At 38.9% G+C, this 14,419-nt stretch overlaps 1 protein-coding gene and 1 long non-coding RNA gene across 2 annotated transcripts; one reads left to right on the top strand and one right to left on the bottom strand.

The window, feature by feature from the left end:
- Positions 1 to 779: 779 nt before the first annotated feature.
- LOC133452093 (uncharacterized) lies at positions 780 to 2,055 on the top strand. Its single transcript, XR_009783240.1, has 4 exons — positions 780 to 1,086; positions 1,220 to 1,346; positions 1,491 to 1,553; positions 1,662 to 2,055. It is a non-coding gene; the product is annotated as an uncharacterized LOC133452093 (long non-coding RNA).
- Positions 2,056 to 2,949: 894 nt separating this feature from the next.
- On the bottom strand, positions 2,950 to 11,564 carry LOC133453061 (nucleotide sugar transporter SLC35D2-like). The gene is made up of 13 exons (XM_061732911.1): positions 11,277 to 11,564; positions 9,977 to 10,010; positions 9,786 to 9,872; positions 9,636 to 9,703; positions 9,473 to 9,544; positions 9,313 to 9,381; positions 8,361 to 8,463; positions 6,645 to 6,737; positions 6,497 to 6,564; positions 6,332 to 6,410; positions 5,034 to 5,116; positions 3,235 to 3,287; positions 2,950 to 3,129 (listed from the first exon to the last, which is right to left on the bottom strand). The coding sequence occupies exons 1-13, from the start codon at positions 11,492 to 11,494 to the stop codon at positions 3,119 to 3,121; spliced, it is 1,038 nt and encodes a 345-aa protein (XP_061588895.1). The 5' UTR covers positions 11,495 to 11,564; the 3' UTR covers positions 2,950 to 3,118.
- Between the last annotated feature and the right edge of the window lie 2,855 nt (positions 11,565 to 14,419).

The following is a 14,419-nucleotide window of genomic DNA, read 5'->3' as shown; positions in this document are numbered from 1 at the left end:
TTTTTTTTGGGAGTAAAATCAATATTTTGAGTTAGTTTCTGCATAAAAATGCATTTTGATTACATTTCTCGGCGCAAACCGATATTTTACTTTCATAATATTCACTCAGTGAATGTACATCATCCCTTTTTTGTCCGTTGTTCGCTAAGATCGCGCCGGAATATGGTTACGTAAGCTACGTAAGCTACGCCGTAGGCTCCGTAAGGTACGCCGTAGGCTGCGTCTAGCTCGCCGACCGAGGAAAACATGCTTTACAGACTCGTCTCGATTTTGAGCAAGCAAGCATTTTTTCATTTTTTTGAGTCAAATGGCGAACTGCAAAGAGCAGGAGGATATTGAACCCACAAATGTAAGTATAATGTCCCATGGAATTAAAAAAATCACAGTGCTTTTGTATGTTTTAACAGTTTGAACAGTACATAGAAATACCACATTGTTTATTGTTTATTTTTAATACCAAAGAGTGAAATTACCGGAGTCAAATTACTTGTTGGACAATGTTAGAACCTGGCCAATAAAGCTGATTCTGATTCTGAGTTAACGTAAGATAATATGTGGCTGTTGATGACGAGTCGGGTAGATAACATGCCGTGTCCTGTTAACTACTCGTTAACTCTCATATTTTCTACAAATTTGTTGTATATTTCACATTACTATAAGGCAGCAACGTTATTTGGGGGGGGGGGGGGGGGGGGGGGGGGTTACGAAGTAATAACGTCGCTTGCTGCCTGTTATCATAGTTCAAACTTTTTTGTTGTTTGTTTTTTTTTTTTTCGAGGACGTTTGTGCATTGCAGTAATCACATTTCATTCCAGGGACTCCGGATCAGGTCCGACACCTAATAAGCTTTAGGACTACCAACGAGGAGAATTTTACTAAGAAGAAATATGCTGCTAAACCACTGTGGGAGTGAGTGATCTAGCTATCTGCTTGCAGAATATCTGTGATGGGGTCCTTAACCATGGTATAACTACTATTCATCACTGTTTTCTGTTACAGGAAACTCATCAAAGAGCTGGAACTGGAGGGGAAGGTGACCACAGCACAAATTGGCAAAAAATGGGGAAATCTTAAAAAAAATATAAGGTAAGCAATGGTTATGGTAAGTAATATTATCTGCTGAAGAGATGATGCTTAACAAAAAAAAATCCATGTAAAGTATTTATTAATAATCTTCTGTAAATTGTGTGTGTGTGTGTGTGTGTGTGCTCCGAGACAGACAGTGGGGAGGCCACAGCAGCCTCATAGCCTTTCTACAAAGAGATGCATGAGGTTTTGGGTCCAGACCTTCAATCCAGCCTCCATGTTTGTTGGCGTCTTATGAAGATCCCTCGCAAATACTCATGGTAAGTTTAGCAGTAAAAAAAGCACAATCTTATTCCCCAGTCCTTCTTCCTATAGCTAGCTTGTGCTACGACCGGTGGTTCCTCCTGATTGTGAGTGATACGACACTACAGTACCTGAAGATCTAACTGTTATTTTCTTTTCAGAACATAATCGACCCTCCATCCTCACCGGTGTCCTCTCTGACAAATTCAGAGGAAAGCACAGAGGTAATTTTTATTTATACAGTGATAATGAACCTGGTATGATGTTGTGGGTGTGTATGATAGTCCAGTCATGTGTGTAATCAACATGTGTATCCATCTTTTTTATCTCAGAACACTTTGGAAGACGCCAGCACATCGGCCTCAAGCTCTGCCTCACCAGCTGGAAGAGGAAGCTGGAAGCTTCAGGCATCAGGTCCACTTTCCCCCCGATCCCCAAAAAAAAGAAATTCTCTATGCAGGACTTCCTTCAAGCTGAGGCCGCCAAAGAAGACAGAAGATGTCAAAAGAATGAAGAACACATGGACAGGTTCCTGAACCTTTTAGAGAAAATGGTGGACCAGACACCTCATCAGCAGTAGCAGCACATACACTGCAATGTTTTTTTTGTACATATTTCTGTGCAAATTTTTTTATATGGAACAGCACCTTTCTTTGTTCTGCGTGCAATGTTTACTTTTTTTCTTTTTAAAAATGTTATTTGAATATAGCAAATAAAGCCTTTTTTACTGCGGATTCTCTCACTATCCTTATTTTACTATTGATCTTGTTGTACAGTTTATTATTTGAGACATTACCTTACTTTGAGAAACCCCAGAAGAGAAAACTGTTGTGAAACAAGTTTTATTAGACAATTTAAAAGTATTTCCAAGTGAGTAAAACCACACAAGTACAAAACTATATGAAGAACATATGGACAGGTTCCTGAACCTTTTAGAGAAATTTTTTTGTAAATATTTCTGTGCACATTTTTTTATATGGAATATAAGTGCCATATTAACAGCGCTACAGCTGAAATTAAAACAGCTTTTGGCTCTCAGCTTCCTGATCAGGGTAGGGATGGAAACGAGGGGTAGGGGGAGAAATGGGACAGGCACCTGGGCCAAGTGCCCTAGATTTCAAGTGCCCTAAAATCTCCCCCTTCTTTTTTAGGGCTTAGGGAAGAAAAGAAGTGCGAGTGGAGAAAAGAAGGGCGAGTGAAGGAGAATTGGGATTGGCCCAAAGTAAGAGCGTGTATCAGTTGATATGCAAAGTTGGCAGAGCCCCTGGTCGTGGAACGCTGCTCCGGAGGACTTGTTTTGGTACAGAAGCTGTCCGGCTCCACGCTTTAATCTTCTACTTTGTGCTCAGCTTTGGACTTAAATTTTTTTTTAATTATTTGATCAACGTCAATCCATGTATTTTATTATTTTTTGGTTGAAATCATGCCATATGTATATATTATAAATAAAAATGAATATTCCAAGGAATATGAATGGAATATTAATAAATGTACTAATGAATCTGACTTGTCTTGACTTGAAAAGCAGAAACTTCACAGCTGGAATAAAACATTTGTGTTTAATACACATCACATGAACATTGTTACACTTAAATTTATGTGTTTGACACATTCAAACAATTATTTATAAAAAAATTACTTTATTACAGGCAGGAGTCTTGATAGTGTCTTGTAAAAAATAAAAGCAAAACATAATTGTGCATCATTAATACAACTATTATTTAAAAATAGATCATTCTCTGTCGTCCAGAAGAGACACCACGAAGAGATCAGTCCTCAGCGCGCAGATTTATGCCTTTTCTGTTCAAAAATGAAACCAAACATTTGATTTAATTCAGACCTCGATAACGGATGATAAGAATTAAATAAAGTGAGACAGAAACTGACTGCTTGAGCAGCTCTTACTTGCATGCTCCTGCGTGAAGGTGATGTAGGAGTAGACCAGACTCCCTGCAATGCTGCACAACACAACAGAATTAAAGCCCTGTCCAAACATGACATTAAAGCAGCTGCAATCATTTTCCTGAAAATACAACCAAACGAGTTCAAAGCAGTGGCCATTTTGGGGGGTGGGCTGGGGTGGCCTGGGCCACCCCTGAAATCTCATTGGCCACCCTGTGGCCACCCCAGACCTGATTGGTAGTTCATGAAGTTCATCAACACAATAACCTAGTTTTTTTTTCTTCTCCTCCTTCCCAAACAAGAGGACACGCCTGTCAATCAATGATGACAGCTCAGGTGATTCGTTGATTTAGAGTGGAGTTACAGCTTAAGAAAACTCAAATATCCTATCTCAAAAAATTTGAATATTCTGGGAATCTTAATCTTAAACTGTAGCAGTAATCAGCAATATTAAAATAATAAAAGGTTTGCAATATTTCAGTTGATTTGTAATGAATCCAGAATGTATGACTTTTTTTTTTTTTTAAATTGCATTACAGAAAATAAAGAACTTTATCACAATATTCTAATTTTCTGAGACAGTCCTGTAGCCTACATTATATCTGATATTATCAGATTGATTTTGTTGAGGACTTTAATGTTCTACAATGAGAATGGCTCTGAAAATGTGTAACTACCATAATATGTTGAAATGGAAGAGGAAAAAGAAAACTGTCAAATGTCAAAACAAAAGTCTGACAATTCAATGAATGCTAACATGAGTTCTAGAATTCAATTATTATACATATGTGTGAGATGTTGATGCAAAGCAATGCGATATTTACACATTTTGATCACATGCCAATCATAAAGGTTCTCCCGGTACGGCCACCCCAGTCAGGCTCTGTGTCCCATCTTGGCCACCCCAGTAAAAATGTCCTGGATACGCCACTGGTTCAAAGGTCCCTCTTCTTTTTTTTTTTTTAACTGAATCTCTGCAGCTTCTGCATGTTCATATCTGCCAGTTCAAAGGGGTGAAGGCAGCACCCGCCTTTCCTGCAGGGTGTCAAGTTACAGGTTTGTGGTATCAAATGTGATGGTCCTGCAAATGCAGGATGATAGTTTAAGAGGGTGGAGTCACCATCTTAACTATTGGCCCCTCTCCCGCATCAAAATCATCCGTGGTGACGCAGACCCCGGCAGATTTGAAGTACCGTATTTTCTGGACTATAAGCCGCTACTTTTTTCATAGGTTTTCAACCGTGCAGCTTATACAAAGGCGTCTATTCTGTGGATTTTTCTTCCACCGCTCGGGGCGCTCTAACCGGAATTAGAATCAAAACTAAGACAAAATAAATGCAAAGAAGAATACGCTACTACCGGTACTTCTTTAGCAGATAGAAGTAGGTAGAAGCAGATTTCAAACAGATAGATAAATAAATACCGGTTATTTTCTCTTGGTTCTGTCCCGTTTTAATCAGCAAAGTTGCTGCCGTGTTAAAAGACACTGTTAGAAAGGATTTATTTAGGTACAAACATGTACATCATTTACAGTTCAAAATCCTTCTGTACATGTAGTAAATATCTAATCTAACCACAGAAATATCTGCGGCTTGCATATCTTTTTTTTTTTTTTAAATAGAGCGGATGCGGCTTATAATCAGGTGCGGCTTATAGTCCAGAAAATACGATACTTTTACATACACCCCGGAGCCGGACCAACGGTGCATCTAAAAGGCAGAAAAGGCCCAGACTTTGTTTCCCACATACCTTCCCAGCCCTGATGCAAGCGGTGACAGGTGTGAACGGTTAAGCTGCCGTACCTGATGTTCAAACCTATGAAGTTTGTCCAGGTGAATATGTAGTCTCCACCAAACACCATACCGATGTACGTGACCACAATGTTCTGGAAAAGTTGCAGAAGCACAGGTCAGCAGGTCCGTGAATCAAAGCAGACCAGGAAAAGCTGAGGACAGAATGAATGCTGCACTTCTGTTTTCAATATGGAAGGTTTTACTACGCTATAATATCAGTACAATCAGTTAAGAACCAATCTAGAGTCATATCCATACGCCACTAAACAGGCAACAAAGGGCCCGTTTTCACTTCCTAGGCCAAACACTCATTTTCTGAAGCAAACAGTAGAATATGGATCAATGAAATCATGGAATTCTTTACCACTATATGACTAAATAAACACACAAATCAATATTCAAAAAGCTAATTAAGAAACACCTTGGAATATCAGATGTATAGGATACCCCACACACACATTAATTTTTATTTCAAACATGTATATAAAAAAATAAAAAATAAACAGTAACATCTTCATATTCACATATGTTTGAAAACAGGAGTAGGAAGAAGTGTACACTTTTTCCTAGTTCCCACCCCTTTATAACTAAGAATTCACATTATTGTTATTATTATTATATCTACACAATATCCATATAAATATAGTCTATAAAAATACTACGTAAACATTCCTATTACTACATAATTATCCATATAAGTATATAGAAAATATAAATATTACATAAATATGATATAAATATATAGACAATACAAATATTATATAAATATACACTATATAAACTACATAAATATCCCTGTAAATATATATATATATGCTACATACCTAATAAATATATAACATATATTACATAATTATAACTATCCCTCTCAACATATAATATTTACTACATGAATATCCACATAAATATCTAAACATATCTTAAGCAAGTATAATATACCTTTTTCCCTATTTTATTTGTTCCTCACACTCCTCGTTAACCCACACATATACATACTGGACAGGTTAAGGTGTATTTTTGACCTGATTTTAATGGCCTAGATGATGTTTTACTGTATATTGGAATGTTTCATGTATGTTTTTTTTTGCTTTAAGATAATGATTTACATGTACAGTAAAGTTTAATGTAGGTTTGTCGTGTTATTTCGATTTCTTTCTTTATGTCTTTTTTTTAACAGTATGTTTTAAACATATTGTTTTTTTTAATGTGGAGCCCAGTAAGACTAGCTGTGTTTAAGAGCATAGCTAATGGGGATCCTTACAAATAAACTAAACTAATTCAGGAAGAGAGGACGTGGACAGACTCACCTTGATGCAGCCTATGATGGAGGTAGTGAGAGCCGAGTTGCACTGTGTGCACAGCAGGATGGAGTACATTAAAATAAAGCTGTACGAGACACAAGAAGGTTAGTCCTGAGCAGCAGTGTGGAGGATTATCTACTAACAACATCTGGGAGTGGGAAGCTACATTACCCCATGACACAGGAGAGAAGGAACTGCACAACAAACAGGTTATCTGACCAGCCCTTATATTGCAGGCCCTGTTTCAAAGTCACAAAGTCAGGCGTAAACTACAGCAGAACGACAATCAGGCAGCGCCGGCGCCGTGCAGGGGACTCACCGACTGCAGGTCTCCTGAGTAGTGAGCGTATGCCAAAGTAGGGAAAATCATGATCAGAGCATTGTAATACAGAAGCCCATATTTGCCCAGCTCCTGCAGAAACACCAACAACGCATCAGTCTCAAAGGGTTCTTTTGCTGAAGAGTTATAGAAGGAATGTGCATGACGTCACAGATGGGACAGCCAGTTACGCCCACTGAGTGACAGAAAGACTGAGTGTCAGAAAGACTGAGTGTCAGAAAGACTGAGTGTCAGAAAGACTGAGTGTCAGAAAGACTGAGTGTCAGAAAGACTGAGGCCCAATCTCAATTCTCCCCCTATTTTTCTTCACTCGCCCTTCTTTTCTTCCCTACCCCCTAAAAAAGAAGGGGGAGATTTTAGGGCACTTGAGATCTAGGGCACTTGGCCCAGGTGCCTGTCCCATTTCTCCTACTCCCCCTCGTTTTCATCACTAACCTGATCAGGAAGCTGAGAGCCAAAAGCTGTTTTAATTTCAGCTGTAGCGCTGTTAATATGGCACTTTATTAAGTTTTAATATTTTTTCAGGCGTAAAAGTAACCGTTAAGATCCCCAACCTGGGCTCAGTTTATCCAAATAACGCCTGTTAAGAAATTTGACTCGACGTTTTCGGAGATGAGAAGAGCCCCCGGCCCCGGGGAGCAGCAGCAGCTCACGGCCGGGGGGACAGACGTGTCCGCCGGGTCAAGCTGCTCCGTCGTCCCGGGAGAGAAACCTGCAGCTCTGTTGAGAATTACCGCTGGCTGAAATAAATCATTTAGGAAGATAAATGTTGGTTTAATAGATGAAATCTAACAGTTGTAGCTGTTGTAGCGCCTGTTAAGAAATTTTCTCCGAAAATTTAAAATTAAATTTAGAGATTTCTGCATGCCGGCTCCGGAGTTTATGGGTCCGCGTTAAATCGACGCAGAGCCTACGGCGTAGGGTATGGCGTACGGCGCGCGTCACCGCGTAACCTACGCCGTAGGCTCTGCGTCGATTTAACACGGAACCATAAAACAGCTCCGCTATCTTCACTTCAGCTTTATCTGAAAGTACGTAAATTACCCAGATAACAGCTTTGTGGTTTCTGAAAACTATTATATCAGAAACATCCAAAACAAATCTGACGAGTCACAGGATTATTTCTCTCTATTTCCCACAAAAAAATGCTTGCTCCCTTGGTCACAATCTGAGAGGAGTTTGCAAATGATGTTTGCCCTCGGTCGGCGAGTCAAATCGACGCAGAGCCTACGGCGTAGCTTACGTAGCCTACGGCGTAACCTAACAGCCTTTACTCCGGCGCGATTCTTCCCGAACAACGGACAAAAAAGGGATTATGTACATTCACTGAGTGAATATTATGAAAGTAAAATATATATTTCTCGCTAGAAATGTAATCAAAATGCATTTTTATGCAGAAACTAACTCAAAATATTGAATTATTCACTAAGAAATGTCCTCCATGTTTTTTTTTTTGGATTCAGTCCGCAAATGACGATGAAAAGCATTCTGGGAATTTTTTTTTTGGGGTAACTGTACGGGTCAGTGTCAAATCCAACTGCCTTTAATTTAAGCCCATAATTGGCTGTTATCCCGTCTTCTCCACTAGTTGCAGCTGTTTTTGCCACTCAGTGAGAGTAAGGGGGCTGGTCCAGTGGGGAAGTGACGTCAATCCATTCCCTCTATTCCAGCTACGAGACCTGCTGCTCTGCTCACCTTGGAATCGAGCTTCTGCTTCACGAAAGCCCCGCTAGCCGCAGTCAGGACGTTGTTCAGCATTATGAAGATGTATCCTTCCAGGTCAAACGTTAAGTCAGTGCTTCAAAGACCAACAAGACAGTATTAGTCCACGAATTAGATGTGGGACCAGTACTGGAATTGAGGGGGGATGGCATCCCCCCTGAAATAAATACAGTCAAAATCATCCCCCCTGTAAAACTGCAATCCCTCCTTTCCATCCCTTATGTCATTTCATCAATGAATGTGGTTTTACTGCTATTTCAACATTTAGAGTCATCACCAGAAAAATAACTTATTTGACAATTTTCACCTGTTTCAAGTAAATTTTCACTTGAAATAAGTAGAAAAATCTGCCAGTGGGACAAGATTTATCTCCTCATTACAAGCAAGATCTTGTTCCACTGGCAGATTTTTCTACTTATTTCAAGTGAAAATCTACTTGAAACAGGTGAAAATTGTTGTTTTTTCCAGTGATGAGTCTTGTTTTAAGTGTAATGAGATTTATTTTAATAAAATGAGACATTTTAACTAGAAATAAGACAAATATTCTTGTTAAGATTGTGAGTTTTTGCAGTGATCCATTTTACTTATCCTGTGAAGGACAGAGTCATATTGATAAGTTCAGAAAACTGTGTTTTATTGTTGTGTTTTGATGTATTTGATGTAAGTCCAGTGGATATTTAAAGCTTACAGAAGGCTGCATTTAACTGCTGCTATGTCATTCCTGCAGTATTTCTGCAGGTGTTTTGGTCACTGCTATTATTTGTAATATATTATATTATTTGTAATCAGCACAAATTATCTGTCCCCATATGATAAAATCCACCATCCCCCCCGATTCTTTTTTACAACTCGAGTACTGTGTGGGACGGTACCCAAGGCCCCCCCTGGTGGTCTGGTCCCTGCTCCCCCATGTGGACCAGCTCACCTGGCAGCAACAAAGGCACCAAGGATCATCGCAAACACCGTCGCCTTAACAGGCGTAGAGTACGTCTTCCTGTACAGGGAACAAAAGGGGGGGCGATAAATGATCGTGCAAGCAGTATTCTTGATAAAACCTCCAGAATAAATAATGATGTCTAACTTACTTAAGCAGGAATCCCTCAAACACCATGGTAAGGACAATACTGAATCTTCTCAGGACCGTAAACATGGGTAAGCTGAGAGGTTGGGGCAAAAAATACACAATGTGAACCTTCGTAGTGGCATATTTCAGAAAACTTGCCCTAATAAGGGAAAACAAAGTCTCACTTGAGTCGCTGCGTGCCAAACAGCCCTGATATCTGATTCCCGACATACAGCAGAGGCAGTGGGAACATCTGGAACGACAGGCCACGAGATGTTACGCTGGAATCTAGAGTAACGGTTCTGTAACGCCGTCCGAGACCATCTCTGCTGTACCTTTCCAGGGATGCTTAGATCCACGTCTGGAAATGAGATGACGCCCAACATCTTCCCGGTCCTCAGGACTACAATTGTAGCCAGCATCTGTGCAGTTGTTAGGGCAGATGTGCAGCGTTAGGGCAGATGTGCAGCCGTTAGGATGATGTAAAACAAGGACGCAGTCAAAGTGCAACCTGAGGAAAGCTCACCTGGCCCAGTCCAACACATGTTGATGATGGAAACCTGACAAACGTAAACACAACTCAGTGTCACTGTTTAACTAATTCAGAAATATTCGATTCATCCCTGAAGCCGCTGGTTTACTTTATATTTTATCATTACATTTTGTTATTTTTTGGTCATTTTGCACTTTAAGGTGAGTTTATGTCTTTACGTTAGTCATCTAATTATATATATATATATATATGTGGGTCAATGACGTGACGCTTATATTTTCTGAAAAACAGATTTTTTTTCAATTCAAAAAAGGTTTAAATGGATAAAAAAATACCAGATATATGACCTACCTGTCCCACATGTGGACTCACTTAAATTTTACAAAAAAATACTAGTTATTTGGGATTTTGTTGTTTTAAGCGTCAAAATGTCATGTGGTGCGACCGTCCGACCATGACTCTTGTTTTGAAATCACTCTAAATGTATTTAAATCAATCTTCTGCCCTGTCTGGCATGATTTCCGAAATGTCTTGTAGCGTGCAAGATTGCAACACATTTGTATTTATATCATAATATACAAACAAAGTTTGACTGATGTCCATTTTATGAAATATCATGTGGGCGACTATTAAAAAAACAACCATTTTTGTATAATACTGAAAACTTGTAAAAAAAAAAGATGTCAAGATGTTAAGGAAATTAACTTATTTTAATATAAATCATGGTTGCACCACATTATCTTTTTTAAGGCTAGTGCCAATTCATCTTGACAAAAAACTAAATTTAAAATGTTTATATGAATTTATGTGTACACAACATTCTTAATGTTTGAACTACTGCAATAGATATTCTTTTATTATTTTAAAATTGACCAGTTGAAAATCCTTATTCGTCATTGACCCATATATATATATATATATATATATATATATATATATATATATAAATAAATAAATAAACACACACACACACACAGTATATTATATACATTAGTTCCTAAAATAAAGTGATAAAGTTCATAACTATCATTTTGTTAATTTTGATTTAGTTAAAAATTGTGGATACCTTACTTAGAAAAGATGTGCAAGTTTCTGGAGGTAATCATACATAATCAATGAATACTTAAATACAATTCAATGGAAATTAAAACTTTATTCAATTGTGTTCCCCCCAAAAAATGTCCATGTCGTTCATTCTCTGAGGAATATAGTTAGTCCTCACACTGTGCAGAAACTTTGTAACCCCGTGTGAGCGTGTGTGTGTGTGTGTGTGTGTGTGTGTGTGTGTTTCTCCGGCTGAACCAGCGGTGTTTGGACTCTGTACCTGGATTACCTGTAGCTGCTCAGCACGCTCTTGTTCACTACAACTATGACGAAGGAGCTCAGCCCGTAAAACGCAGCCGCCAGCAGCTTCACAAACACAGGGGAGCCGTCGCCAGACGCCTCGGCGAGGCCTGGGGGGGATGCTGCTGCTGCTGCTGGGGCTGCCGCCTCCGGCGACGAGCGGCGGAGTCCGGGATCAGCGCGGCCGCGGCGGGGAAGCGCTGCCATCGTAGTCGCGGAAACACCGCGACTACCGCTTTAAACGGAAGGCTCCTCGCCTCCCCGCGCATGCGCACAACCGCGCCAAGCCGACGAAGACGGAAGTGAACAGAAGTGAATTATCTCAGTCAGGAAAATACAGCATTATCATTTAATCCAAAATAAAAAAGGCACACACACACTCAACGACATTCAAATTGTCTAATGAAACACCGCTAAATTTTACAGCAGACCGTAAAATGAAAATGGCTACACACACACTTCTAAAATCTTACTCTTACTTAGTCTTAACGAAAACCTTTGACGTCGCAGATAACGTATGACGTCACCAACTAAACTCGCAGTCTATAATTTGCATTGAGTTCAGTTTAGTAAATGTATTGTTTGTGTTTATACCCAACTATGTTAATTTGGAGAATATTGGAATGCTGGTGATTTATTTCAGTTAAAAAGGGACATTATATAAAGACCCCCTGGCCACTTTCTCACATTGCCATCACCAGGCTGGCCCTCTTTTGCACTCGGAACTACATTAATTCATTGTGTCATAGCTGCAACAAGATATTGAAACATCCCTCAGAGATTTTGGCCCATATTGTCATAATAGCATCACAGTTTGCAACAGATTTCTCATTCAACATCCACCACATCCAAAAGGTGCTCTATTGGATTGATATCTGGTCACTGAACTGGTACTAAGGGGCCCACATTAACCCCTCCTCAGTTTTACATAAGTAATGGAAATGTGTTATAACTACATGGCAACAAAAAGTGTGAAACAACTGAAAAAACAAACTTTTTTCCATTTTGTTTGAGGTCGCCCAAGTCTGAAAATACATCATTCAGTGAGCAGCTTCAATTTGCACAGATGTGGGTTCTGTGACATCACAGTACCACGCCTGGTTAAAAAGGAAAGAAGAAATAAATAAGGTACACTTCCACGTACTCCAAATACTTTCACACCAAGTGCATTTGTAGTCTTTTGCCATTTTTGGTGCCAACTCGAAGGGTGAAAGACACACTAGAAACTGAGTATTTTATGTGAAAGTACCACTTTGATTTACTCGAAAATAGTATACTTAAAGAAATTCTTAGGTTGTTTACTGTCCCAAAAATACATGTTTTGTTAGTGCACTGCTAATTTACTGTTCTTCCATTTAATATAAACCGGTTTCGTGAAAAATATATAACTGCACTAGTTTAAAAGGCTTCCCACACTTGTGTTGTGGTGAACTTCATATAAAGAGGCGCTGGAACTTTAAATTTGAGTGCATGAGAAATAATCCCAAACATGCAAGTTAAATGCGCACATTTAACGTAACATTTTCATACAAGTGGAAAAAATAAGGGAAGACTTAATCTTCATAGCATAACATAATTCAAGCCTTAAGGAAATTAATCAGGTTATGATTATTGATCAATTCATGACAAGTCAGTGAAGCGTTTATCAGCCAAGACACCCAAACCAGCGTTTTCATGCTGCCAGCCTGAACAAAGACGGGGAGAGGGTCCAATAAAGGCGTTTTAATGTTTACTTTGACTAAAAAGTACCTTAAAAGGTGGGAGCAAGTATACATGTAGGAATTATATAGGTATGGGAATTTTCAGACATAACTTGTCTTTTAGTCCTTTTTTTTCCCCCCGTTTTAAATCCCACGGTGGAGATTCTAAAATAGTTAGCCAGCTTCCTGATCTTTTCTCCATAAATCCACACATCACGCTCGTTGAAGTGGACGTCACAAAGCTGCAGATCCACATTCAAAAGGAGGCACATCCCCCCGAGAAGAGAGCGGTGGAGGGAAGACAAGTGGCCGGGTGTGTGGAGGTGAAGACTTAACAAAGAAAGAACGCTTTTGTAATTAACCTTTAAGGCAGGGGTGTCAAACTCATTTTGCTTTGGCGGGCCGGATTTGACCAATTTTTTTCTCGCGAGCCGCAAGCTCAAAATAACTAAAACGGTGCGGAAAATTTCTTCTCTAATTCTTTTTTTTTTACTATCGTTATCTAATCCAATATTGGTTTAATTAAATTTAAAGGAAATATTCACTTTGTTTACACTCTATGTAAAATATATTTCTTCGGGATCTTTTCTTGAAATTTCTTGTTTTTTTTTTTCAAATTATGTAAGATACTTTTAATATCATTTTACAAAGATAAACAGAAACATGTTTTTTTTTATATTTCGCTTTTTTATAGGAAATGTAATTAAAAGCAAAATCTTTCTTATTACATCCGAGTGTTTTTTTGTGATTTAGAGATTTTTCCAGTACAATTAAGTGTATTTATTTTTAAAAATTGGCGCGGATATTTACGCCAGTGTACCGAAAAAGTCAGCACTTCTTTTTTAACTGTTTTATTTGTCACTATCCTCGTATTCAAAACTGAAATTCTCAGAATAAATATCTTCTATCATCTTTTTTAGCAGTGATATTTTTCCTGCGAAAATATATAATAGTCAGTTAATAAAAAGAAACGACCGTCTACAAAGAAATAAAATCGGCAAGTGCATTCTAGAAAACTAAAAAAATTTTGAAAACTGCTCTTTGTGGAATAACGATGGATTTGTAGAAGAAATATATTATCGGGCCGCACATTTGACACCCCTGCTTTAAGGTTTGTTGACCCAAGCGTATCATTTCATTAATACCTCAGGAAACCAACAAAATCATGTCTCAACTGTAAAGTCAATTTCAGCAGCCGTCCCGGTCTCCAGTAGGGTTGGATTTATTGCAACATTGCTGCATTCGATTGCAGTCGTTTCTCCGGGTTCGTTCATCAAACTGGCCAAGGTTAATCAAAACCATATTGATTTTTATTTTTAAACGACTCGTCTAGATGGAATGAACTGGGCACAGAAAACAAACCCTGCGACCCACATTTTAAAACTCACAGCAGTGACTGGAAGCAGCCGAGCAGCCATCGACAGAGCGCCTG

Source organism: Cololabis saira, chromosome 10, assembly GCF_033807715.1.
Source record: "Cololabis saira isolate AMF1-May2022 chromosome 10, fColSai1.1, whole genome shotgun sequence".
Classification (NCBI taxonomy): domain Eukaryota; kingdom Metazoa; phylum Chordata; class Actinopteri; order Beloniformes; family Belonidae; genus Cololabis; species Cololabis saira.
This window is presented reverse-complemented; position numbering and strand designations above follow the sequence as displayed.

What these genes read in the sequence shown, in the direction of transcription:
- LOC133453061 (XM_061732911.1), bottom strand. Translation starts at nt 11,494, where the DNA reads ATGGCAGCGCTTCCCCGCCGCGGCCGCGCTGATCCCGGACTCCGCCGC. An exon ending in AGCGTGCTGAGCAGCTACAG is followed by an intron (nt 10,011 to 11,276) that starts GTAATCCAGGTA and finishes TACGTTTGTCAG; the next exon opens with GTTTCCATCATCAACATGTG. An exon ending in TTTGAGGGATTCCTGCTTAA is followed by an intron (nt 9,382 to 9,472) that starts GTAAGTTAGACA and finishes TTCCCTGTACAG; the next exon opens with GAAGACGTACTCTACGCCTG.